The following is a 27,631-nucleotide window of genomic DNA, read 5'->3' as shown; positions in this document are numbered from 1 at the left end:
AACTGGAAGATGTCCGGACTTCAACTCCCAGAATTCCCCAGCCAGCATTCGCTGGCTGGGGAATTCTGGGAGTTGAAGTCCAGACATCTTCCAGTTGCCAAGGTTGAGAAACACTGCTCTAGCTTATGTCATATAAGCTACAAATAAAAAGAATCATTCAGAAAATTGCATCCCCCTTGCAGTTGGGTCTGAAGAGAGATTTAAAATGCTACTACGTCAATTTGCCTCACTCGTGGGCCACAAGCATATAACTCAACTAAGGAGAATGTAACGTTCCCGTGGTTCGCCCATGAGGCCAATGTTGAGAAAAGACAGGCGACAACCTTTCTCGGGATGGAGCGACCCAGATTGGGGTCTGAGAGCCCCTTTTATTGAGATAGGACAAAGGCAGGAGGAGCAATAGCAGGTGAATAAAAACAGCCTGTAAAAGTACAATTTCTAATCTACTGCTCAGTCTATATATGGTTAAATCCTGGACGTCAATGGTAGGGCCCATATCAGAATGTTATGTTATGCACTATCAGGATGTTATGGCGTTCTAGGAGTTTGTTTTCTCCTGTGTGATTCAGCGTGACTCTGCAAGCCCTAGTATGAACTGGGCCATGGGGGACACACACCTACACAAGGAACTTACAACAGGAGAACTGCATTATCTGAATGTAGTGAGAAAATTAGTGAATTATTGTGCATCTGTAGATAACTTCTTTTGCTACCATTTTCCAAAGAGTCCCCTGTACCGATCCAACCATATCATGGAGGTGCATGCGGCGTTGGTGTATAGTAAACGCATGATATTTGAAACATATGACTGGAATTTAAGATTTTTTTTCTTTCCTTGGGGAGGGGGTACATTTTCTGTCTGTTTCTGGTGTGAGGTAAGCATTTAAATATTTATAAATGTTCTCAGGAGTTTACACAATGTAATAGGTACAGAATAATTTCTAGTGCAGAATAATTTCAGAATCACAAATAGTATTCAGTTAATGGGTTCAGTTCAGTGACCGTTCAAAATTACGACGGTGCTGAATGAATGGTGGTTACAGCCAGCCTTTGGACTGCTGGTCATCCCAGTTCCCCTCCTCTCCCCACCCCATCGTCATGTGACTGCGATCTGGATACTTAACAACCAACTCGCACTTATGATGATTTGCAGTGTCGTGTCATGTGATTGCAATTGGTGATTTTCCCTGCCAATTTCCTACAAGCAAATGGAAAAGCTGGAAGGGATGTTTCCATAATGCTCTAATAAGTCTCCCCCCTCCCCCCCAAAAAAACCCCATACTTGCAGTTTTGGATTGTTGTTGATAAACAATGAGGTCACATGAGATCACACTTTACAATCACATCACTTAGCAATGGAAATTCTGGTCCCAATTGCCATCGTATCCCAAGGCCTATCTGTATATTGGAGGCTTTTTTGTCTTGATTTAGATCAGTGTTTCTCGACCTTGGCGACTTTAAGTCCTGGGGACTTCAACTCCCAGAATCCCCCAGCCAGCTGGCTGGGGGATTCTGGGAGTTGAAGTCCGCCAAGGTTGAGAAATACTGATTTAGATCATTGATCCCGCTAGTCCAGTACTTAACTATTATGGCTCACAGCAGTTCTGCAAGACTTCAGGCAGATATTTTCTCTTGTCTTCTCTTTGTTCCTATTTTAATTACTAATGCCAGAGAATTAATCCAAAACCTTCTGAGTGCTAAGGGTCTTTGCTTAGTTTCTCTGCTACTGGGCTATCACTACTCCCTAGGTTTGAATAAGTAGCCATTCCTTTTCCCCCTTCTTTGCTCCCATCTCCAGTTCGCACCCCAAATGGGGCCAAAGATGCAGTACCAGCCACCTGCTCCACATGGTGGCATTGCTGCCTCCTCATCTTTCCTTCCGGGTCCTGGCTCCAGTTTTCTCTTCTCACCTCATGGCTTGGCGGACGCAATGCCCTTCCATGAAGATCCTGCCTTGAAGGCTGGTCACTTCAACAACTGGCCTGTATCATATGACAACTGTCCTGCCAAGTTTCCTAATCATCACCTGGGTTCCAAACCTTCCCCATCATCTGGGCCTGGATCTTCACCCTCTTCCTCTTCTGATGGAGAAGAGCACAACGGAGCCAATTCCAAGTGAGTGTAACACATTGCAGTCTTGTGACTCGTGACCCGACAAATGTGCGCACGACAAAACCGCGGCGATGAAACCGCGGCGAGAAAGCCGCGACGTCATAAACGCACCCACAACGCGCTGACAAAACCGCGCCCACAAAAGCGCGATTTAAGTTAAGGTAAGGGTTATGTTCAGGGTTAGGTTTAGGGTTAGGTTCAGGGTTAGGTTCAGGGTTAGGTTTAGGGTTAGGTTTAGAGTTAGGTTCAGGGTTAGGTTCAGGGTTAGGGTTACTAGGTTGCTTTTACTTGTTTGTTGAAAGCGCGCTTTTGTCGGTGCGCTGTTGTCAGCGCGCTTCTGCGCTCATTCATCGGCGTGATTTAGAACTCACGGTTTTCTCGCCGCGGTTTCGTCGGCACGCTTTTGTCGAGCGCGCATTTGTCGGTGAACCCTTGTGACTTTCTTAGCAAACCCTGAGGTGATGGTGATAGTTTATGGAGGAAAGTGGGAAGAGCTAGCAGATCTCAGACATGCTATCCTTGTCCTGGGAAAGGAGAGACTTTTGAATAGTTGTACCATCACGCATTTGGAAGAAACAAAATCCCTTGGTTTTAATCCCATTCAAGGATGACAGTATTTCCTTTTCTTCCTCCAGCCACGTTTCTGAAACTGTGTCTCGCAAGTCTGGCTGGGAGGATCCTCCAGGTGAAAAGATAATGAATCAAGGCTGGGGACAATCACCTGGGAACACTGGCAACTCAGAAAGGACCTTGAGTGGACCCGAATCCCACATCCCTTCATTGCTCTCTATGGCAACCCGCAACCACATGGACATAACCACCCCGCCGTTGCCTCCTATTGCTCCAGAAGTACTTCGAGTGGCTGAACATAGGCATCGACGGGGGCTTATGTACCCTTTCATCTACCACGTCCTTACCAAGGTGAGATGGGCAAGTCAGCCTTTGTGATTGTATTAATTGGTTTGCTTGCATGAGGCCTAGGGGGTTTTGAGAACAGTGGGGGCGGTTAAGAATCAGTGATCCAGGATTCTCATTTCATTCCAGGGTGAGATCAAAATCCCTGTGTGCATCGAGGATGAATGTAACACTGAACTGCCGCCAGCAGTTGTCCTTTTTCGGGCCTCACGGCAGTATGTATACGGCGTCCTCTTCAGTGTGGCTGAGACACAACGGCGGATGGAACGCCTGGCTGTGCGCAAGCGCATTCCCGTGGAAAGTAGGTAACTTCTCCAGACTTTTGTACATGTGTGTACTTTCCGAGTTCTCATTTAGGGCTAAATTATAGCGATTTCACTTAGCCACAGTTTGTTAATTAAAATATAGGGGCTGCATTCTTGTTTACCGCTTACGAAGCCAAATGAAGTAAACCTCACGTGCTTTAGTATGATTGCTAAATCAGATCACTGTTTCTAGAGCAGTGTTTCTCAACCTTGGCAACTTGAAGATGTCTGGACTTCAAGTCCCAGAATTCCCCAGCCAGCGAATGCTGGCTGGGGAATTCTGGGACTTGAAGTCCAGACATCTTCAAGTTGCCAAGGTTGAGAAACACTGCTCTAGAGCTTGGTGTTAAAATATGGCAGACAAGATTCCCAGAACCTACATTAGCTAGTTCAGAAGGATGCGCCCTGTCATGGTGGGATTTGCTTGGTTAATAAGACTACAGGTACAGATCCTGTTCCTACAGTGGTGGGTTTCAAAACTTGTTCGAACCTACTCTGTGGGTGTGGCCTCTTTTGTGGGAGTGGCTTGCCACCCATGTGACCGGATATGAAGATGCCGACGACACTTGTCAGAACCACCTCAAATTACCTCACACACAGCACTGGCATGCATAAGAATATGATGTCAACTTGTTTTTTAAAAGGCATCTTTGGTTTGCATTAAAACAACTTCAACACACGCAATGTTCTGATTGCACCACAAACGCAGTAGTCATCCTTACCTTTCACAGAGGCACTGAGTCTTATAAATATGAGCCTGATAGTGTAGAATAATCATATCCAAGGACCAGTGGTGGGTTTCAAAAAAATTTGGAACCTCTTCTGTAGGTGTGGCCTGCTTTCCGGGTCCACTGGGGGAACCTCTTCTACCCGGTTCGGTAGATTTGACGAACCGGTTCTACCGAATAGGTGCGAACTGGTAGGAACCCACCTCTGTGTTCCTACTCCGGTTTTCGCAAGGCAGCTGAGAAGATGAGAACTGGGAGTCAGTTAAGTGTCTAGTGCTGCCTGTTTTTGTGGGGGGTGGTGGTGTTGGAGTAAGGCTCCTGTGTTTCTAAATGGGATGGTGGAGTTTGTGGGATGTCATGTAGCCTCGTCCCTATGCATTGTCCTTTTTTTTCCAGACAGATTACCCATATGCATATGTGTAAATTGAGTATCTACGTTTCAAATAGTATTGTTGTGTTGTCGGGCTTTCTAGTTACCAAATGGAAGTGCTCTGTTGCTTTCTGTGTTGACTTTCCAGAGAGTATTCTGAAGGCAAAACTTCCTAATTCAGCAGTTTTCCTATAAACCTATATACTGTATGTGCAGTTCTGAAGCCAATTTGTCTCTGTGTGTGTGTGTGTAAGAGGGAGGGAGAGAGACAGAGAGACAAGAGTCTTGTATGCTTGTATAGATTGGGTTGAAATGAATTTGTTGCTATTGCATCTTTGCTAGACCTTCTGAGATGCTTTGACCAACAAGTCACAAAGTATGCTTGCTGTTGGCTCTTGTTTGTTATGGGTTTTTTTTTAAAGCCATTTTTAATACGTTGGATACTTTACTAGAATCAGAATGGATTGCCTTTGTGGTTCTAGAACAGAAAACAAGGGGGCTAATGAATTCCCATTGTATTTTATGGCCAAACATTTTGAGGTTGTTGTTTTTTTTGCCAGAACACAGACTATTTGAAACATGTTAACAAAGCTTTTTGAGTGGGCTTTGTTTTAAGTTCACAACAGAAAGAGCTTTTGTTTGTTTGCTGCACATCCTACCTTAGCAATAGCAGTTAGACTTATATACCGCTTCATAGGGCTTTCAGCCCTCTCTAAGCGGTTTACAGAGTCAGCATATTGCCCCCCAGTCTGGGTCCTCATTTCACCCACCTCAGAAGGATGGAAGGCTGAGTCAACCTTGAGCCGGTGAGATTAGAACCGCTGAGCTGCAGATAACAGTCAGCTGAAGTGGCCTGCAGTACTGCACCCTAACCACTGCGCCACCTCGGCTCTTGCCTTCTCTTCAGTTATTTCATCATGAATGGCTCAGGGACCAGGTTCTGCCTCCTCCTGTATATTTTGGTAGTACCATGGCTGATCTTCACATTTATTCATGTTTTGCTTTCCTAGCCGACTTATTTAGCCCCAAACATGAATCTCATCTTATTTTGTCTCCTATCTCCTTTCTTTTGATTTGCATCCCCCAGGCAGGGACTAATGCCAAGCCAGCTTTTTTCTGCAACTTATTTATAATTGTGTAGGCAGCACTCTGCGATGGTCTGTAATCCTACTACATAGCTGTGGAATTCATGCCCCGGCAGTCTTGTTTCATAATGTCTTCTCCCTTTTATGGAGCCATTTACTCCAATTGTGATTACCGTATCTTTCGGAGTATAAGACACACTGGAGTATAAGACGCACCAAAGTTTTGAAGAGCCAATTTTTAAAAAAAAAAGTTTTTGCACTCAGCAAACCTCCCAAAAGCCACCCTTTTTTTTTGCGAAAAAGGCCTGTTTCTTTCACCAAAAAAGGCATGATTAGCCTTTAGGGAGCTTGCAAAGTGCTCCTGGGGGTTGCCCCCCCCAAAAAAATACAAGCAAAAAAAATTTGTCAAAAAAAATTGCATGCATAGCCTTTAGGAGGCTTATAGAGTACTCCTGGGGGGGCTGGTGAAATTGAGCAAAAAATGGCCCTTTTTCACTCATTTCTGCCTTTCCCAACCCCCAGAGCTCTCTGAAAGCCTTCTACAGGCTCTGCATGGCCATTTTGATGAAGGGGGTGGAGTTTCAGGAGGCAAAAAATGCTGTATTAAGTGTATGACGCACCCAGATTTTCAGCCTCTATTTTGAGGGGGAAAGGTGCGTCTTATACTCCGAAAAATACGGTACTTGGTTATATGGCATAAATCAACTGTGTATCCTTATATAAAGACATACTTCATAATATTTATACTATGAGGAAAATGTTTTTCCTCCCTCTTCCTCACTATACAGCATTTTATAATTACCTTGTTCAACTTCCATAGGTGTGTTTTAGTCTTATGGCTTCCAATCCCTTAGTACCATTTGCATACGTTGAACTCACCATTCAATAGTCTCTGATACTTCGCTCTCCATCTTTGATGCTTGATAAAGAAATTGTGTCCTTATAGACTCTGGTGGATATCAGTTTTGCTTTCAGTCTAACTATGATATCTTTCTTGACTTGCAATAATGGAATTGAATGCACTGTTTCATGGTGACCGTTTTGGGCCAACTTGAAAGACAGGTGCTAGGATTACTGTTTGATGCCATGACTATTAATTTTTGGGTTTTATTGTGCTTACATTTTATAGGGTTTCCTGCTTGAGCAGGGGGTTGGACTATAAGATCTCCAAGGTCCCTTCCAACTCTATTATTCTGTTATTCAAACATAAGTTATTGGATGAGGTGATCCTATGTTTGGGGAATCGAGCTCCATCAATATACAACAGTTTGGCCTCTTATTTCCATCTAAACCTAAGAAGGTTGTACACATTCTAATTTAGTACTTGCTATTACTTCACGTCAATTGAAATAGATGAAGAAATAGGGATTTCCCCTTTGTTCAGATGTTCAGCTTGAATGATACTCCTGTATTCAGCCCTGAAATGGGATGTCTTCCTTTTCTTGGCAGCCAAAAGTATTTTTGCACAGCAGAGACTAATATGGTAGCCCAAATCTACAAGTGGCAACAATCAGCAGTAGTGGTAATGATGAGGGCTAAAATGGCTAACAAATGGGATTTTTCAAAACATTTCATTTCAAGAAATGCCAGAACTTTACATTTTTCCTTTAATTCATGCCAACCTGGCATTATGGGTATAGAAGAAATCTAGAGGGGTTAATGCGTGCGTGCATACACACACAGAGAGATACATACATACATACATACATACATACTTCAGCATTTGTTGTGATATGTGTTGTTTTTAAGATAGTTTTAGTGTAAGCTATGTGGGTCTATGTTTTAATTGCTTTTATGGTTTTTTGGTTGTGTATGCTGCCCAAAGTTCATTGAATTGGGGTGGCTATAACAAACATGAATAAATTATAAGAAAAATTAAATTTAAAATAAGAACAGTGTGTAAATCATGGTGTTATGGATATTTTACTTCTGGTAACATCTCAGATTGCCCTAAAATTGCCAGATCAGCATAGTCTGTGAGAAAAATAGGATGTTCAAGTATTCCCCTTAGTGTCTTGGTCTTTTGAAGCATACATACTTTTTCAACAACCTACTCCTTGGCATACTGGATCAGAATTGATATAATGCAAAGAAAAGCTATATGCTCTACTACCTTGAAATGTACAATCGAATCTTATCACTGTTTCACATTTTGAGCTTGAAATATGTTTTTGCTGTAAGTGTACATTCATTGAAATATAAAGGTAAAGGTTCCCCTTCCACATATGTGCTAGTCGTTCCCGACTCTAGGGGGCGGTGCTCATCTCTGTTTCAAAGCCAAAGAGCCAGCGCTGTCCGAAGACCTCCGTTGTCATGTGGCTGTCATGACTCAACGCCGAAGGCGCATGGAACGCTGTTATCTTCCCACCATAGTGGTTCCTATTTTTCCACTTGCATTTTTATATGCTTTCGAACTGCTTGGTTGGCAGAAGCTGGGACAAGTAACGGGAGCTCACTCCGTTACGCGGTGTTAGGGATTTGAATCGCTGAACTGCCGACCTTTCTGATCAACAAGCTCAGCGTCTTAGCCCCTTGGCCTAAAATATCTTGAGTTTTGTTTCTTCTTATTATACGAACTGGGGAAGTGATTTATTCTAATCAGATATTTATCCCTACATAGCTCATCCTGTTATCGTTAAGGAATGGTCAGCGTACAAAGGGAAATCACCCCAAACTCCAGAGTTGGTCTCAGCTCTTGCTTTTCGGGAGTGGACCTGTCCCAATCTCAAGAAGCTGTGGTTGGGCAAAGCAGTGGAAGACAAGAACCGGCGTATGAGAGCATTTCTGGCTTGTATGAAATCAGACACCCCTGGCATGCTCAACCCTGCCAATGTACCGACACACCTACTGCTCATGTGTTGTGTATTACGGTGAGTGGAGCATATCTGAAGAGAGAAGTTAAAAGAGTGGCAAGTAACATTGTGTGCTGGGGTTAGTACCATCGGGATATGGCTGTGAAGAAGAACTGTGAGAGATCTGTGCTATTGAATCCAGGAATTGGTTGTGGATTGGAGGTAGTAGGTTAAGAATTAGATTGACAATATCTGAAAATATAAAGGAGTAAGCATTATGCAGAGGTCCAGATGTTGAACTGGCCGTGGCATGACAAAACCGCGGTCCACTAAAGCGCGCCCGATTAAAGCGCATCGCTGACGCCATCAGCAGCGCGACAACAGCGACCGCGGAGAAAAAAGGGCGCTTTAAAAAGCGCTTTGAAAGCAAGCCGATTCACGTTAAGGTAAGGGTTAGGTTTAGGGTTAGGTTAAGGGTTAGGGTTAGGTTTAGGGTTAGGTTAAGCGTTAGGGTTAGGTTAAGGGTTAGCGTTAGGTTTAGCGTTAGGTTAAGGGTTAGGTTTAGGGTTAGGTTTCGGGTTAGGTTTCGGGGGGTTAGGTTTAGGTTTAGGGGTTAATTTTAGCTTTAGCGCTCACAGCGTGCTTTTTTCGTTGCGCTGTGATGACGTCAGGTACGCGGTTTCGTCGAGCGCGCTTTAGTCGACCGCGGTTTTGTGGTGGAACCGAACTGGCAGTGGAAGAATCCATGCTCTAGTCCCTCCTGAGCCACAGATACTTAATGAGTGACTTTTGGTGAATCATAGTGTCTCAGCCCAACTCACCTCATAGGACTTTTGTTGGGTAAAATGGAAGGACGAAGTAGTATGTATCCCATCCTGAGCAAATATTGGGATATAAACCTATCAGATAAATTTATTGAAAGCTTATTGTTATATTTATGTTAGCTTAGTGATTTCTTGCTGTATGTTAGTTGAAGATAAAACTATCAAATCTTACAAGTCAATCTAGAATCATTTCCTGATTTTAAACATGGTGACAAATAATATCCAGACGATTTACTGAGATACACATTCGGGATCTTTGTTCTGCAAATGGTGACCATTGACGAGTGAAACTTCATTTAGTTCTTTAGCTTTACGGCTTATAACTTTTGCTAAGCGTATCTGTCTACTCATGCGTTGTTTTTTTTTGTCTTGAAATACTAGATTTCAACATTAAAAAAAAAAACAATTATAATTTTCTCCAAGGCCCAGCAGTATCCAAAAGTAAAAAAAAGTATTTTAAATTTTGATTCTTGCTTAATAATATATTTCGTACTTTTATTTGAATTATTCTTTTTTCAAGATACATGATACAGTGGCCTGGAGGCCGGATCCTCCACAGACATGAATTGGATGCTTTCTTGGCCCAGGCTGTGTCTCCTCAGCTATATGAACCAGATCAGCTTCAAGAATTGAAGGTTGGTGTTATTTATCACTCCTGTATTAGTCCTGGGAGTGGGAATAGGAAAGAAGAGAGAAGATGAGGTGAGAGCTATGCCCAAGTCTCATTCTTGCTAATGAAAGATAAATTCCTCTTACATTTTCGCAGGCATAGAATTAGCTGTTTGTTTGTGCATCTCCGCTGCCCCTTGCTCATTTCTTCCATTACTTGTGGCTCAGTGGTGGGTTTCAAAAAAATTTCAAACCTACTCTGTGGGTGTGGCCTCCTTTGTGGGAGTGGCTTGCCGGCCATGTGACCTGGTGGGAGTGGCTTGCCGGCCATGTGCTCTCTCTCTCTCATTCTCTCTCTCTCTCATTCTCTCTCTCTCTCTCCCTCCCTTTTGTCTCTCTGTCCCTTTTTCCTTTTTCCTTTCATCTCTCTCTCACACTTTTTCTTTCTTTTTTCTTTTTTCTTTATTTCTTCCGTTCTTTCTCTTTCTCTGTGTGAGTCTCTCTCTCTCTCTCTCTGTCTCTCTCTCTCTCCCTCTCTCCCTCTCTCTCTCTCTCTCTCTCTCCCTCTCTCTCTCTGTGTGTGTGTGTGTGTGTGTGTGTGTGTGTGTCAGTGTTGGGTTTCAAAAAATTTTGGAACCTCTTCTGTAGGTGTGGCCTGCTTTCTGGGTCCACTGGTGGAACCTCTTCTAACCAGTTCGGTAGATTTGACGAACCGGTTCTACTGAACTGGTGCGAACTGGTAGGAACCTACCTTTGTTGTGGCTACCATGTTGCTTTGGTATCTCAACCCTCCCAGGTTCCTATTCAAACTTCATCTTACTAATCCAGTTGTTCTGATTAAGAGCAGGTAAATTTGCTCATACGATGAAATGCTTGTCTTTAAAGAACAGTTCCTCGCACATCGAGAACCAAGGTGTGGGGGACAAGGAAGAGGTTGTAGTTCTCCTATATTGCAGGGTACTCTTTTTGTCATTGAACTGAAATACAAATCTGCATAAATGATATTGGAATTCTTACATTTGATGCGCAGTTGCTTAAAGGAGACAGAGAGAGCTGTAGCAAGGACAGCATTTTGAGATGCTACATGACAAATGCTGTAACATTTTTAGTAGAAGTAAAAACATCCCTTGACCCCTTCCTTCTTTCTTCGACTGTCGTCAGTCCTGCTTTCCTTAAAAGTTCTGCTTGAAGGTCAGTACTGTGCCATTGGTCCTGGAAGAAAGCCTACTCATTAATTCTAAGATAAAGGTTGTAAGGGACTCCATGAAACTGGATGATCCCTTGTGCATATTCTAAACAGGTGTATTAGATCACTTTCTCTCTCAAAATGAGGCATGGCCTCATTAGAGGTGGGTAGTTAGGCCAGTTTTAAAGAAGGAGAAGTACTAAGATGAAAGGGCTTCCGAAGTTCATGTTCAGCGCAGAGGAACTAAATGGCCCCAGGTGTTGTCTGGGCGATGCTGAAAAGGGTGGAAATATTGAACAGACGTGACCTCGGCCTTAAGAGGGTTTTTCTTGAAGTAAATGCTGTTTTCTTCCCCCGTCTTGGCTGAACATTCCCTGGAGGTGAAATGTGCTTCACGCCAGTAGACCTTATGATTGGAGCAAGTAAGCAGGGTAACCCATAGCCACTGTGGTGTATTGTAGTTTGTCTTCCGCATGACATAAATACTTAAATGTCTCTGGGATGGATGTTGGCCATTATAGACAAACTTGCTAATGTGAAATAAATGCTCAATTGGAGGTTTATACTTTTCTGTTATAATAACATAGCCATAGTAATAGTTCTTAGATTTATATATCACTTTACAGCCCACTCTAAGCGGTTTACAAAATCAGCATATTGCTCCCAAAAATCTCGGTCCTCATTTTACTGAGCTTGGAAGGATGGAAGGCTGAGTTCACCTTGAACCTGGTGAGATTCGAACTGCCAAATTGCAGGCAGCAGCAGAGGTAGCCTGCAGTACTGCACTCTAATCACTGCACCCCCAGGGTTCAATATGATTATAGGGAACAGAGGCATGGGTTGTGCCAAGGTAGAGCCAAGGTGGCGCAGTGGTTAAATGCAGCACTGCAGGCTACTGCTAGATCAGCAGTTCAGCGGTTCAAATCTCACCGGCTCAGGGTTGACTCAGCCTTCCATCCTTCCGAGGTGGGTAAAATGAGGACCCAGATTGTTGGGGGCAATATGCTGACTCTCTGTAAACCGCTTAGAGAGGGCTGAAAGCCCTATGAAGCGGTATATAAGTCTACTGCTATTGCTATTGATAACACTGCTGTCTTTAATACGGAAATAGTAGTATCGCCGTATCCTGCCTTATAAAGACACGTAAACTGGATCGTGGTCATGAAGGCCAGACAACAGAGGGGGAAGGAGTAAAGGGATGTTGCTTTCCTTGCAGATTGAGAAACTGGATCCCCGAGGAGTTCAGTTGGCTGCTCTGTTTATGAGTGGAGTGGACACGGCCCTTTTGGCCAATGATGCTTGTGGGCAGCCTGTGCCCTGGGAGCATTGCTGCCCATGGATCTACTTTGATGGGAAACTCTTTCAAAGCAAACTGATTAAAGCTGCACGAGAGAAGGCACCTCTGATAGACCTCTGCGATGGCCAGGTAAGCATCCTGCAGCAAGGAGTTGCTTCTGCTCCTGATTTACGAAGTTGTGGCAGCACTTGTTTCTGGTTTTCATTTGTAGGTGTTCTGAGGTGCAAGAGAGGGTACTAATGCTGCCTCTATGTTAGCAATAGCAATAGCAATAGCAGTTAGACTTATATTTGTCAATTTAATTTGTCAATTTTAATAGATTTGTATGCCGCCCAATCCCGGAGGACTCCGGGCGGCTTACATAAAAGACAGCTTTAAAAAAGAAGATATTAAAAATTTAAAATATAAAACAGAACAAATTAAAAACAGGACACAACATGCACTCGATCTTGGTGGGGCTGAAGGTCAATCAAAGATCAGCAGTCCCAGGCCTGCCAGAACAGCCAGGTCTTAACAGACTTTCGGAAGGCCGAGAGAGTGGGGAGGGTCCGGATTTCAGGGGGCAGTTCGTTCCATAGGGCCGGGGCAGCTACAGAGAAGGCCCTCTTCCGAGGAGCCACCAGACAACATTGTGCAGTCGATGGTACCCGGAGAAGGCCCACCCTGTGCGATCTTATTGGGCGCTGGGAGGTATGTTGCAGGAGGCAGTCACGGAGATATCCAGGTCCTAGGCCATGTAGGGCTTTAAAGGTAATAACCAGCACCTTGAAGTGTGTCCGGAGACCAATAGGGAGCCAGTGCAGCTCACGGAGGATAGGTATAACATGGGTGTATCTAGGTACACCCAGTATCGCTCGCGTGGCTGCATTCTGGACCAATTGTAGTCTCCGAACATTTTTCAAGGGCAGCCCCATGTAGAGCAGCCCCATTATATACCTCTTCATAGGGCTTTCAGCCCTCTCTAAGCAGTTTACAGAGTCAGCATATTGCCCCTGACAATCTGGGTCCTCATTTCACCCACCTCGGAAGGATGGAAGGCTGAGTCAACCTTGAGCCGGTGAGATTAGAACCGTTGAACTGCAGATAACAGTCAGTTGAAGTGGCCTGCAGTACTGCACCCTAACCACTGCGCCACCTCGGCTCCTTAGAGGGTTCTTCTCTCTTAGAAATCAACAGCGAAGCCATTTGAGCAAAGATAGAGATGTTGCTCTCAAATAGCTTTTATAAAATGATTTTTTTTTAAAAAAGAAAAGAAAAACAGCTTTACAAATTGCTGATATTCCAGATAACTTTGCCTTTCAGTTTTGTCTCCTTCATCAATAGCTGAATGTGCGCTTTGTTTTTATTAGGCTGTACACAAAGACAGCAGGAAAAGTGCAGCGCTATCATTCTCCTTGGTTTACTGCCCTAAATAAGCCTTGGAGCAAACTGATAGCCCAGCTATCTGACTGATCTTAGCTTTAGAGAGTGAATTGTACAGGATGATCAAACTAACCTGTGGCCGGCAGAGAAGGCCTGCTGAGGATCCTGTCGGTCAAGGAACTCTGACTCACAAAATCCAGAAGAAGAGCCTTCTTTGCAGTAGCACCAGCCCTCTGGAACTTCCTATCCCCTGGGGTGTATCCCCTGAAAAACTGCCCCTGCTGTTTGCCCTGAGTGGGGGCATCCCAATTGGGGGGTGGTGTTAATTACTGGAGGTGGTTACTAGACTAACTTGCTGACCCCACCTCTGCACTTCCTGCTTTCCCCCTCCCATCTTTTTCATTTCATATTTTCTACTTTCATTATTTTTATTGTTTCATTCCTTTACTGTTGCTGTTTTTACATTTTTATCATCTTTTTTTTTCTTTCATTGTTGTAGGCTGCCTAGAGCAGCTCCAAGGCAAGACGGGTGGCAAATAAATTTAATAAATAAAAAAAAATGGTGTTCAGCTCTTGCTGATTTGAGTGAGCGTGTCGCAGCATCTGCTATTATCTGGATCTATCTTCCTTATCCCAATTACTGTCAATTTATGGTGTGATTTTTGCCATGGGCACTTGGCCCACGTTGTGCCAAAGGAACATGCCTTAGATTTCTCATCAGTTGCGCTTTCCTGACCTTGGAGGATATTATATAAAGACCGTAAGAATATGGAGATCTTCCCAGAATTCTACTGGATGCCTATTCTGTGTGTTCTGTTTCTATTTGGTCTTGGTTCAGACCGAGCAGGTGTCTAAAGTAGAGAAGATGAGGCAGAGTATTCTGGAAGGCATCAACCTCAACCGCCAGGCTCCTCCACCTCTTCTCCCACCTCCACCCTTCGTGCCCTCTATGGCAGCACCTTTTTATCCAGTGCCTCTTTACCCTCGCACTATTGGATCAATGCAGCAACCAGCCCCTGGGAGGACTAGAGGCTTCACAGGTAAGAGACTGAGGTCCAGATGCTTCCACTAGACCCTTCATTCATATATATATATATGTGATTCCTATATTTTGAGTGTAGAGTCAAAGTTCTAAACAACGAATTTAATAGTACCAATCAGAGGTGGGTTCCTACCAGTTCGCACCTGTTCGGTAGAACCGGTTCGTCAAATCTACCGAACCGGTTAGAAGAGGTTCCACCAGTGGACCCGGAAAGCAGGCCACACCTACAGAAGAGGTTCCAAAATTTTTTGAAACCCACCACTGACTCACACAGAGGAAGGAAGGAAGGAAGGAAGGAAGGAAGGAAGGAAGGAAGGAAGGAAGGAAGGAAGGAAGGGAAGGGGAAAGGGAGGGAAAGGAAGGGGAAGGGAAAGGAAAAGGAAGGAAGGAAGAAAGAAAGAATGAAATGAAAGAAATGAAAGAAAAAAAGGAAAGAAAAAAAGGAAAAAGGGACAGAGAGACAAAAGGAAGGAGAGAGAGAGAGAGAGAGAGAGAAAACACATGGCCGGCAAGCCACTCCTACCAAGTCACATGGCCGGCAAGCCACTCCCACAAAGGAGGCCACACCCACAGAGTAGGTTGGAAAAATTTTTGAAACCCACCACTGTATGTGATTCCTATGTATTCCTATTCCTAGTGTAGAGTCAAAGTTCTAAACAACGAACGTAATAGTCCCAATGTAAGAGACTTCATTAATACAGTGCCATCTTGGCATGGAATTCTTGGGAATATTAAATGCTAATTCTCTTATGACTTCCAGCTCATATTTGTATTTTTAATGCTGAAAGGATGCAACCTAATGTACAGCTGATCAATAAAAACAACGTGTGCACAGGCTTTCCTCCTCCTCCTGTCTTTTCCAATGATAAATTTGATTTAGATCTGTGGATGAAGCTAATCCCATATCGCCCTGTCCTTTCTTTCCTCTTACTGACTATGCCTTTCCTCTCCAGGACTCCATCCAATCCCACCACAAGGAGGCAAATTGGAAATTGCTGGGATGGTGGTGGGGCAGTGGGCTGGGAGCAAACCTTCTCGGGGACAGGGCTCCTTTGGCATGCAGGTGGTGTCAGTTGGAGGCCCAGGGAAAGGGTAAGTAGCACGAGAGGACAGCTTTGATTGGCTGCTGCCAGATTCTCCCTCCGTTCATTGTAACCTGTAGAAATGCTAGGGCAGTGGTCTCCAGCCTTGGCAAGTTTAAGACCTGTGGACTTCAACTCCCAGAGTTCCTCAGCCAGCTTTGCTGGCTGAGGAACTCTGGGAGTTGAAGTCCACAGGTCTTAAAGTTGCCAAAGTTGGAGACCACTGTGCTAGGGTATCTTAACTCCAGGCTACAAATGCTTGCCTGGATATTTTGCTGTGGGATTATTATTACTTCGTCAGAGCTAAAAGAAGAAAGAGTGGAGATGGGAAGGGAAAACAGCAAATTAAAGCATTATTTCTTAAAGATACATTTTTCCTATCGTGACCAGATTTGATGGAAACAGTTCAAGGTAGGCTAAATGGCAGTTTCAACTTTCAGCTGACCCTGTTTCCCATCTGATGGATGATAACCAATGGAAAGGGGGGGAAAAACCCAAAAGAAATAAATATAGCTGTTCATGTTTAATATTTGTATGTAACGTCAGCCTTCTGAGACTCTGATAAATACATCCATGCGCATCATAAAGACCATGATCTTGACAAACTTTTTTCCGTCTCTCAATTGCTTCCTGAAAATTGTTAACGTGAAAAGCATCTTCGTCTGACCACAATTCATATATATTCTGAGTGAAAGGCTCTTTAGAAGTCGCTGTGTTGTTGTTTTTTTTTAGCACAGGAAATGTATTTATTTATTGTGAAGAGATTAAATTATCCTAAACACTGTTGGATGTTTTAATTATTTTGATCTTGTTCATAAAACGCTAATTGGCCTGCTGCCAATTACCTCCAATTGACCGATTAGATCCCACAGATTAGGCCTCCTCCGAATTCCATCCGCCGGCCAATGCCGACTGGCGACTACCCGGAGGAGAGCCTTCTCTGTGGCTGCTCCGACTCTCTGGAACGAGCTCCCCGTGGAGATTCGAACCCTCACCACCCTCCAGGCCTTCCGCAAAGCCCTTAAAACCTGGCTGTTCCGACAGGCCTGGGGGGCTAAAGAGCTTTGCCCCCCTTCTCGAATGGTATGGTTGTTGTGTGTTTTTTAAATTTTGTATTGTTATGTTCGTCTTTTTATCCCCCTGTCTGTACCCCCTTCCCTGACTGAATTGTGAGCCGCCCTGAGTCCCCTTCGGGGAAAAGGGCGGCATATAAATGTAATAAATCCAATCCAATCCAATAGTCCCTAAGTGATAAAACAGTGCACAGCAAACAAACAAACAAACAAACAAAAAAATCTCTTCTACCTGTGAACTTGAACTTTCAGCTTTTTTTTCTCTTTTCCTACAGCCGTGGCCGTGATTGCTCTGGAAAAATCCCCAAAGGGAACAAGAAAGTAAACAAGCAAGTATGTCTCCCTAAGTGGAAATTCACTCTATTGTAAATTTCATTGTAAAGAGTTTTCCTCTTTTGCTGATTGATCCATCCTGAGTTCTCTCCATCTCAGCCACTGTGCAGCAGGCCCTTAAAGAAGGAATGACTTTTGAAAATGTACAAATGCAGCCGACCTTTGGCGAGTCCTTAGGACGAGTCTTATCAGAACGCTGATGTTGTTAAGGCGTAACAAATAATGCAGCCAAAATAATGCAAGATTGCAAATCCCTTGAAATATATATGCAGTATGTATTTTGTAAACTGCCTGAAGCTATTCAGAAAGGTTCCACCACAAATGCGTGAACAACAAAAGCGCGCCTGACTAAACCGCGGTGACAAAACCGCGCCGACAAAACCGTGCAATTAGCCCTGAAGCGCGCCGTCAAAAGCGCGCTGTAACGTAACCCTAACCCTTACCTTAACTTAAATCGCGCTTCTGTCGGCGCGCTGTTGTCGGCGCACTTTTGACATCACAGTTTTAGCGCCGTAGTTTTGTCGGCGCGCTTATGACGTTCGCGCTTAAGTCGGGTCACGATTCAGAAATGGACTGCATACAGATGTGCAATGTAAAAAAAACAAAGATCGTAATGACGTTTGGAGATTTCAGCTCTTCCAGCTGTGTTTCATGGCAGGCTTTGAGTCTTCTGCTTCCTGATCTTTTCCTAAAGCCTTTCCTTTGTGTTCGACAGAGCTTGACCGACGGAACTGCAAAGACGTCCGAGTTCGGCAGCAACGGCGGCGGCAGCTGCAGCCGACCCCAGTCCCAGTTTAATGGGGATGGAGGCCCCCCCTCCAGAGCCAGCGAAGATCCCACTGTTGGAGCATGCCCTTCAGCCACATCACCTTGTGCCTTAGCAAGAGACACTGACTCATGCAATAACAAAAGCCCCTTTTTTGGGACGATGGGTGGGGACTCTGAACGATGCCCGGAGAACAAGCTTCCCTTCCCGGTTCTGCAGAAAGAGGAGTGAATAGATGCCGCTGTGGGTCCAATTGGCTGGCAAATGGGATGGGTGGATGGGATGACAAGGTTTTGACCTGCCAAGGATAGGATGGGGAAATTCAGCCCTTCCAACACATTGGCTAGAATGTAAATGCAATCAAGTGCTGGAATAGAATTATTAGCTAGGCAGGGACAGGGACAGGGAGATTGCTGTCTTGATAGCTCACATTACCACATTTGGCTGATTAATCGAATTGCTCCACTACAGCAGATATTGTGTAGTATTGTGTAATATTGTGAGGTCAAGCAGCCTGCTGGGACTTTTGCCCCTGTTTTGGAGGATAACATCAGCTTTTTTGCATTCCGCCCCTCAATTTTGCCACTGTGCCAATCGGATCCATAAAGGCGGCAATTTTTTTAAGTTTATTTGAATTTATTTTTGTTTTTTAATTTTATAGGGGGGAAGACTTTTTAGGGGGCAAGAATTATGAATTCTGGATTTTGGGAAGGGGGATATTTTTAAAGGAAGAAAAAGCCAGGAAGGTTTTACTTTAAAATGGGGCAGATTTTTCCTGCCTGCCTTGTTTAATTTCTTGCCAACTCCCCCACCATCAGGCCAAATAGCAGTATTGCTTTGAGGGATGGTGATGTTGGTATGAATTAAGGGGTGTGTATGAGAGACAATGATTTTTAAGAGAGAAAGAGTATAGTACCACCACTGCAAATTATGCACAAGATGCATATAGCGGTTGGCGTGTGCTTTTTATTATATATGAAAGAGAGAGAGAGAGAGATTATATTTATATATAACATGAATAGAGCTATATATAAATATGAATGCTACAAACCCGGAAGGGGTAAAAATGTTCCCGGGAGACAACTTGCGTTCCAAAACGCTACGTGTTTAATGAATTCAAGGTCTGCTTCGCCAGTTGCCAGCAATTGGGTCCTATCCTCAGGTTGCGGCAGTAGAATGAGGCAGGCCTCCTGATACCAGACAGAACACTTCTTATCCTTAAAACAGACAAGCACTTACTGTTACAATTCCAGGACTGTGAGCAAATGGCTGAAGATAGCTGGGGCTGTAAAGGTGTGGGGTGGGTAGCCATCCAAATGGGGAAGTCGTGGGGTGAGGCTGCCAATGATATCCATCCTACCCAGAAACGGAGTGGGTGCGAGGGATTCTAGCTCTTGTTGTCATTAAAAAGGTGACATTGGGGGCGTTGGGGTTGGGGTTATTGCAGTTGCTCAGCTGGTAATTCTTTATTCTTCTCTTCCAAGGGAATCCTACAAGTTCAGTACACGATCTAGAATCTAGGATGAATCTAGGATGAATCGGGCCTTTTAGAAATCACCCTGCCCACCCCCTCAGGCTTCGCACAATCTGCTATCAATTCTTATGCTGATGATAATGGGAAAATTTTTTCCAAAGACTTGCTGAAAACAGTTAGTCAAGGTTTTCGGTAGTGTAGCTAAACTCCATTATATACACACTTTTCTCTCCCATTTCCCTATCCTTTTGGGTTGTTTAATTTGAATTACACCTATCCTTGCAGATGATCTTGTAGAATCTGAAAGCCTTGAATATTGGAAACTTGGTAAATCCATTCGAAATGTTGCGTACTGAAGCAGATTTCAAATGCAGAATGTTTATATAGAGCAGGCAGTTCAAAGTAATTTGGGGTCAGAAATAGAACAGGCTGAACATTCTGTTGGAAAGAATTTTTAAACCAGTTTTCCAGCTGCAAACATACATGCACTTCTGCAGTGCATATTTCCTTCTAGTTTCTTACAACTTCTACGGCACTTGAGTCAGATGACTTGAGTAATCTAAAATGTGTTTTGATTTTTAATTTCTCTTCTGCTATCAGTATCCATTGGCTGAATGTTTCCCTTTCTGTTCCTCCAGCAGAAGGGCACATGATTAAACCGCTGCTTGGAACAATGGCTGGTTCCACTTCAAACCAAAATCAGAAAAGTATTCTTAATAGTACAGAGTAATTCTATGAAATTAATTGCCACAAGATAAATGTTGGTAGCCACGACATCCTTTAGTGAGTGATTCAATGTATTATTGGGCAACAAGTCATGATAACTAAATTGAATTTATATGTTCATAAGAAATATTTTCTTAAATTTCAATTACTGCAGAATTGTGTTAAAAAGTGAGGAAGGGTATCATCCAAATTTTTAACAAATTTATTTGCCTTGTTTTCTGCAAATGTATAAAAGAGTAGTTAAAATGGGTTTAAAACCTGAAACAGAGCAGGGTATCTTATTTCTACTGCTGGCTCCATTGCCTTGGGTGAGTTATCCGGTTCCACCACAAAACCGCGGTAGACAAAAGCGTGGTCGATGAAAGCGCGTATGTGATGTCATCACAGCGCGACGAAAAAGATCGAAAAATGTAAAAATAAAGCGAAAACCTTACCCTAACCCCCCCAAACCTAACCCTTAACCTAACCCTAAACCTAACCCTTAACCTAACGAAAAACCTAACGCTAACCCTTAACCTAACGCTAAACGTAACGCTAACGCTCTAAACCTAACCCTAACCCTTAACCTAACCCTAAACCTAACCCTTACCTTTATGTGAATCGGCTTGCTGTAATTTAATTTTTATTTCAATTCTTCGATCTTTTTCGTCGCGCTGTGATGACGTCACATACGTGCTTTCGTCGACCGCGCTTTTGTGGAACGCGGTTTTGACGGGTCACGGAGTTATCCACCTACCAGATCTCAAAGCAGGAAGCCCTGATCTTCCTCCTCCCAGTTGAGCTGCCAGATCACTCTCATCAAAAGATTTAAACTGTTTGCTTCAGACAATTTTTGGAATCGATCTATAACCAGTTGGCTATTTTTGCTCTGCAGCTGTTGACTCAAGCTCATTGAGATGGGAAATTTCTTATATTGCTCTAAGAGCAGGAGCTTTGGAAATGATCCATGGTTGCCAGAAGGGAAGGAGCACCCGAAAAAGATCTCTTTATCCCTTAAAGGCAAGAACTTGACAACAGCCAAAGGAAAAAGTTGCTTTTACCTTTGGGAAAATAGCTAGAGCAGTCTAAAGGGTGGGAGAGCATTTTTGTTTGAAAACTATCATAGTTGTAGCTGGGGGAGTATGGGAAGTAGACTCTATTTTAGAAAACAAAGAGCTGCTATTTAAAGTAGTTTGTGATACAGAGTTTTGAGTATTAAGAACTTGATTTTTAAAAAGTATTTCTGGTAGGTAAATTTTGGGGGGAAAAAACAGATTTTTTTAATAGTCGAAGCAGCACACTTTTCAGCTGCAAAAACTAGTAATTCTGATTGGGTTGGCGTTCTAAACATGGAAAAGAGAAAGTTTTTGTTCTGCTGGATAAATTGTGAATAACTGGCAAATGGATGTCTTTCGTATTGTGAAGTACTGGCTCAACGGTTAACAAAGAGAATCATCTTGTTTAAAGATAGCACTACTACTAAGAATCATACATTTGGAGAGCATCTTATCAGCTTTCCGTCCCCAAAACAAAAATAAAATCTTTTCCTTTTTAAAAAAAAAATATTTATTTGCAGAATTAATGGAACTAGTAATCAAGTCTTTTAAAATCTTGATTGTTTTGTTTCTAACCTTTGCTGATTAAAGCTAGTTGTCCAATGCAAAAATTGCCTTGAAGAGTCAATCCAACTTTCATTCAGGAATGACTCACATTCCATCAGTGGATTCCATTGAGTACTAATCATCTAGATTGTCTGGATAATTTTTTTTATATTTGGGAGATTTATCTTTTTAATCAGTTATCCCTTCTTTTCCTGTTCCCTTGGTTCTTTCATATTACATCCTGTTGCAGTCCCTAAATAACATCTTAAATGTTCAACTTTCTTTTGCAAGAAATCCCCAAATAAAACCCTGTTGTCCAGTAAGCAAAATGAATAAATAAATAAATCCCAATGTACCATTTAGAATACAGTTCTTTTAGGCTTAGTATCTAGGTAGCATCTTATATCTAGAGTTATAATGGCAGAATATTAATCCCAATCCCGCATCGGGCATTGAATGGCATTTGGAAGGGAGATGTACATCTCTACTTCTTGCATGGAAGATCCAACATAAATTAATAATTATATTTGCAGCTATTATCTTTTGCTAAATGTGAAATCCAGGTATGAATTTTTCTACAATGACCTTAAGATTCATGCTTTTGTTTCTTTGTTATGATAGCAGAACAAACAGAACTTTAAATCACACATCAAAGAAGATTGGGGGAAATATGCTTTTTCTGGTGATATCCTAGCTACCCCCGTCTCAGTTGAAACAACTAATTTGAAGAGACTGTGACTCTACATTGTGAAATGTACTCTAATCTGGGCCTAACAAGGAAGTGCCCTTCTATTCCCAAGATGAAGGATGGGAAAGATAAAGACTTTCATTTAACCATCACATTATTTCCTGATGCTGGTTGTTTAACTCTTCAATTTGGAATGAACAGCTTGACATCTTCCTTTGTGTCAATTTTGGTTTGACAGTATTCATGGAGGCAAGATTCTATCGTAAGAGTAGCAGAAATGTCTGTACAGCCAAATCTTTTGACAGTTCTGACGTCTAATCCCAGAGCTACAGATCTGCTTGCCTATGTTAGTCAATTATGTAGGTTTGTTAGTGTACAGATAATTTGATACAGTATCTCGCAGTTTAGGGGTAGATAAGGCTGCCTCAGTTTTCTGTCATCTTAATTTTCTAACTCCAATGCTTCAGAAGAGGAATGGGATCAGAGTTTGATCAACTATATTGCTAAGATAAAAAAAACCCAAAATGTTCTGGTCCAATCCCCATTTCTGAAACTCTATAGAATTCATGTGGTTTTATGGTCCGTTTGGGTTGCAGAAATTAATAAGTCTCAGTTGAAAACTAGTTCATTTTGCAAGTTATAGAAAAATATCAAAGAGTTCAGTACTGTGCTTCTATGGGAGTGTGGAATGTGGGATTGAATATAAAAGTAATTTTGATTTTTTTTTAAAAAAAAAATCCTAATTGTTCATGTTAGCAAAGATATTGTATAGAAATGTAGGTGCCTGGATGAAATCTCAGATCTTGAAAATGATGCCCAAATTTAATTTGGTAGATTTTTTTTTTTAACATTTTAGAAAATGGTTGTGGAGATATGCATTTGATCATTTTATAACCCATGACAAAATTCAATGTTTGAAGATTAAATTTTACTTAGGTTTGATCTGGAGTAAGCTAGTAGAAAATGAGGTTTGAAATAATGTTATTAAATTTCCCTTGATAAACATCCTGAATACTTTTAAAACATGTAGATGATTGAGGCCTGATTTTATTTTGAGTTGCTTACTGTCTGCTGATCCGAAACAATAGAAGGTATCATGCAGCTTTAAAATATTCAATAAAAATGCAAAGTGCTTCCCTGGGGGCTGTAAGAGGGATAATGAAAACATGCAATTCAAAGTCCAGTGTTGTATCAGAGCCAAAGAGATGGATAAAATTACTGATTTTGTTTCTCCTTTCTGGATCCAAAGAATCACTCTTCTTCATTGATATATTTAGATTTCTGAATGTATTTTTGGTCAAGGCATCTTTTACTTGCATTAAGTTAACGCTTTCCCTTACGTGACCATTTCTTAAAAAGCGTCTCTGCTTTGATGCCCATTGCTCCACCATATGAGAGCCAGATGACATGACCTTCTTAAGTCCACAGTGAAAAGCAATAATTTGACGAATGCTTTTTAAGCAAGTGGATTTGCATATGTTGTTGCAAAAATGTACTGTTTTAATTACTGCAGTTTCTCCCAAATCAGGTCAGACTGATACGGTTCGTGCCTGCAGAGCTAAAATAGGAATATTATGTTACAATGAAGTCATTCCAACTGGAGAAAGATTTTGTAATTGAGCCTTTCTTTGAGAGAATTAAAGAAGTTTAACCCTAAGTTTTAGGATAGAACTGATTAATATCATTTGAGGTTCTACTTTTGCAGAATGAGTCTTTCTCCTAGGGACCCTCTTCTCTTTTGATCAGAATAGCCTGCCCCAGTCCACTGGCTAGGGAAGTGGGAGATCTGAAGTCTAACACATGTCGGGGGAGGAAACCAGATTGAAAAAGGTTGGATTAGAATTACAGCAGGAGCATAGTGGTAGATTGGGTTGTGCTTTGAAAAACAACAGGTAAGATTTTCATATTGTTATTGTCTTTATTTGGGGGCAAAGGAATGCAAATTCCCTCTTTCCCTAAACTAGTAGATGTACTTACGGTAGTTACTAAAAATTTTGAGGGATCAGAAATCAAATGTTATACAGGTTACACTGTGCCTTAAATAGTAATATTAAAATTAATTTGAATTGAAACCTTGAAATGACAAACTTTCAAACCAGTGTTTTTAAATAACAGTTTCTAACATTGAGATCTTCTTGTGAAATCAGAAATCTAAAGTATTGCTTTGGAACCAAGGGTTCAGATTTCAAAGATGCTAAATATGTAGCCCTCAAACCCTTGTATCCAAATTTAAAAATCTGGAAGAATGTTTCATTTCAAATATGTCACTACAGGTGGGTGTTTACCACTGCTGATCATTTGGTAAAAATAGGTATTGTAAGCTTAGCCTGTTTGTGACCCTAGAGAAGTACGGAAGTAAAAATCTGAATATACAAAGCATCTATTTTTCCTATCCTTGCACTTCTAGAAAGCTGGAAACTTAGTGCAAGATAATCTGTGAAACTTAGAAGTTTTAAAATAGTCATGATAGATAATATGGAAGTTTTATGAAAAGAAAAGGAATATTTTTTTGTATCTGAAAAAAACTTATAGATAGCTGGAAACTAAATGGTTGCAATTAATTGCAAATCTCCAGTTCATTGAGGTTGATTTCTAGGGAAATGTTGTAACTAACTGACCCAAAGGTTTTCTCAAGTATTTGTGAATCTAGGCCATTCTTTTTTTATTTATTTCTGTAACCCTTTTGTCTGGTATCCCCCATTTCAGTGCCCTTCATTTAAGATGGACTTCAACTCCCATAATCCTTAAAGTAGAGATTATGGAAATTGAACTTCAGAGTTCCTTGCCATGGGATCCTGATCTAGATTCCCTCTAGAACTGGATCTTTGTGTGGTATAGATTGTCAAGTATTTATCCCAGTGAATTCAGGCCCATTAACTGCACCTATGTTTTCATGTTTATTGTCATTAATTGCTGAGTTAGCATATTGTGATGTTGAAAATTCATGGAAGTAATCTGATTCTTCCCTACCCATCATCCAGTGAATCTTAAATTACTAATGTGACAAAGTGTTTTTCTGAGTTCAGACTGCATCCTTTAAAATATAGGAAGACATCTTTTAGGGTAGAAATATAAAATTAATCTTTTTAAGCTTGCTGTATTTGGTTGCAGTTCTGAATTTCTAAAGCATATTTCCTGGAGTCCAACAACCTTTGTAAGGATTTGACCCATCAAATCATAGACATGGGGTTTTAGCATGCTTCCTTCATATTTTTGTCACCAGGGAGGGAGGGAAAGTTTAAAACCAACCTGTTGACCAAGATTGCTTGCCTTTCTCTTAGGAGTCATTGATCCCATTCTGAGGCAGTACTAAAAATTGTGACTGTGGCTAGCAATTCCTAAGCTTTTGCTACCAGTTAACTTGGCTGGAACTCTTAAGAAAATGGAATATTCCAAATATACTTTCAGTATAATATATACTTTGAAAAGACTAGGGAGCCTTTTCAGGGAGGGACAGCTTTTAACTTTTTCTGGTGTGGTTTAGAATTCCACCCTTTCTTGGATTCAGAAAAAAATAAGTGAACCCTTAGATCCCTGGGGGAGTGACAGACGAACATTACAACAGGGACATGATTCTTGTGGAGGGGAATGGGGGTGTCCCGATCCACAAACTATACATAGATACACTTGAGCCTGTGAAGAGGACACAGTGCCACTAACTAGCCATTTGGGCCAGAGAACCACCATTCCCCCTCCCCCCCATCACTCAACTTCAAATGTAACTTAGTGTAAACCTTAACTGTAGCTACTTGGATGAAAAGCCCCATTGTACTATGGTCTCTTCTTCTAAGTAAGCATGGTTAAGATTAGGCGACACAAATCCTACACAAACTACAATGTGTTCTTTTTTATTTTTAATGTAGTTAGCAGAATTTTACTACCAAGGTTGAATCATTATAGTAGCTAACTTACAACATGTACTTTGCTAAATATGCATGTACTTCTATTTTTAATTTTTTATTCTTCCCATTCTCTCCCCTCCCAAAAACCTCTTCTGCTTTTTGGTTTTACCTGTGCTGATTTCTGTTTTAAAGTCCACCTTTAATGTTTAAAGGAAACCTAATGAACACACCTGTTACGAATCTTACCATTTTAACTGCTATTTACTGGTCATTGCTTAAAGTCAGACGCTGTTGCTCATTTTCTAGTTATTTTTCAGATTAGATTTTTGTCCTCAATTTTGAAAAATCAACCCTTTCTTCCCACAAGCACCATATCTGTCTATAATATTACCCTTTCAGATGGGATGTACACCTTTTCTGATTATAACCATTGCTCTTGTATTTTGGTAGATGCTTTGTTGATAGTAACTAAATGCCTAGTGAGATTTTTAAAAGTAAAAACAAACTCAGTTGTTATTTTAAGCCAGTCTTTTCCCTCATACTTTCCTTGAGTAACCTTGACATTGCATTTTTACCAGATATATCTCTCTCCACAATTGCCTTTTCAAAATGTTTAGCCTAAGATTTTAGCTTAAAAAATACAAATCAATAATTTTGCTGAACAGAGTAAATCTGATTTTTCTTGTTAGTGATCCCGTCAATTGCAAGTTTCATGCTTTATTTATATGGGAAGTTAATGATCAATACATTATTCCCTTCTACCTTTTAAAAATATTTCTTTTTATGCTAATTAACACCTGTTCTTAGTGGATGGATAAATGTTATCTTTACTGTCCCCACCCCAATCTTGATAATCAAATTCCCATCTCCCCAATCCTTGCACCCCACAACATACTCCATAGGTTGTTGGGTTTTTTAATCAGTGTAAGTTTGGACAGGTTGCTCTAAATCAGGGGAAATTTGCAGTAGGTTTGTGATCAGAAAGCTTGGGTGTCTTTTGGGAATGTTTTTTGCTGGTGGAATCTTGGTGCGCTGTTCATCTGTTGATGATGGAGAAAGACTTACAGTGCTTAATAAAGTCTATTCTTTTAGTAAAGAAAAAGTGGTGTCTCTTTTGCTTTACACTCTGTTTATTGAGGTCATCATTTCAAGTCACTACTAGGTATGAGCTGCAACTCTGCAGAAGCTGCTTGAGGGAAATACTCCAAATTGTAACATGCAAAGAAGAAATCCATTTCATAAAAAAGTAATAATTAAGAGTGCCAGTAGCCAAATTTCAGTAGATGTTACTTCTCTCAATCATTGAACATCATAGTTTGTATTCTACGAACTACATAACATTAATTTATCAAATTTATATGGCTGTCCATATCACAGAATGTGACTCTCAGCAGTGTACAACATCCAATAAAACAATACATATAAAACAATCATTACTAA

The 27,631-nt window shown here is 41.6% G+C and overlaps 1 protein-coding gene across 1 annotated transcript in view; it reads left to right on the top strand.

Annotated features, from left to right (window-relative positions):
• Positions 1–20,394, top strand: part of FAM120C (family with sequence similarity 120 member C) — a 35,053-nt gene extending 14,659 nt beyond the window's left edge. The window contains exons 7-16 of the mRNA XM_087710834.1: positions 1,799–2,115; positions 2,748–3,033; positions 3,157–3,328; positions 8,136–8,385; positions 9,652–9,766; positions 12,143–12,352; positions 14,424–14,625; positions 15,581–15,719; positions 17,058–17,115; positions 17,831–20,394. Of these exons, the coding sequence (XP_087566960.1) occupies positions 1,799–2,115; positions 2,748–3,033; positions 3,157–3,328; positions 8,136–8,385; positions 9,652–9,766; positions 12,143–12,352; positions 14,424–14,625; positions 15,581–15,719; positions 17,058–17,115; positions 17,831–18,112 (2,031 nt within the window). The 3' untranslated portion in view covers positions 18,113–20,394. The remainder of the gene's footprint in view (positions 1–1,798; positions 2,116–2,747; positions 3,034–3,156; positions 3,329–8,135; positions 8,386–9,651; positions 9,767–12,142; positions 12,353–14,423; positions 14,626–15,580; positions 15,720–17,057; positions 17,116–17,830) is intronic.
• The last annotated feature ends 7,237 nt before the right edge of the window (positions 20,395–27,631 follow it).

This window comes from Thamnophis sirtalis, unplaced genomic scaffold (assembly GCF_051295495.1).
Source record: "Thamnophis sirtalis isolate CommonGarterSnake01/CBP01778 unplaced genomic scaffold, rThaSir2_p1.2 scaffold_3, whole genome shotgun sequence".
Taxonomy (NCBI): domain Eukaryota; kingdom Metazoa; phylum Chordata; class Lepidosauria; order Squamata; family Natricidae; genus Thamnophis; species Thamnophis sirtalis.
Note: the sequence above shows the minus strand (reverse complement) of the source record. Positions and strands in the feature narration are given on the sequence as shown.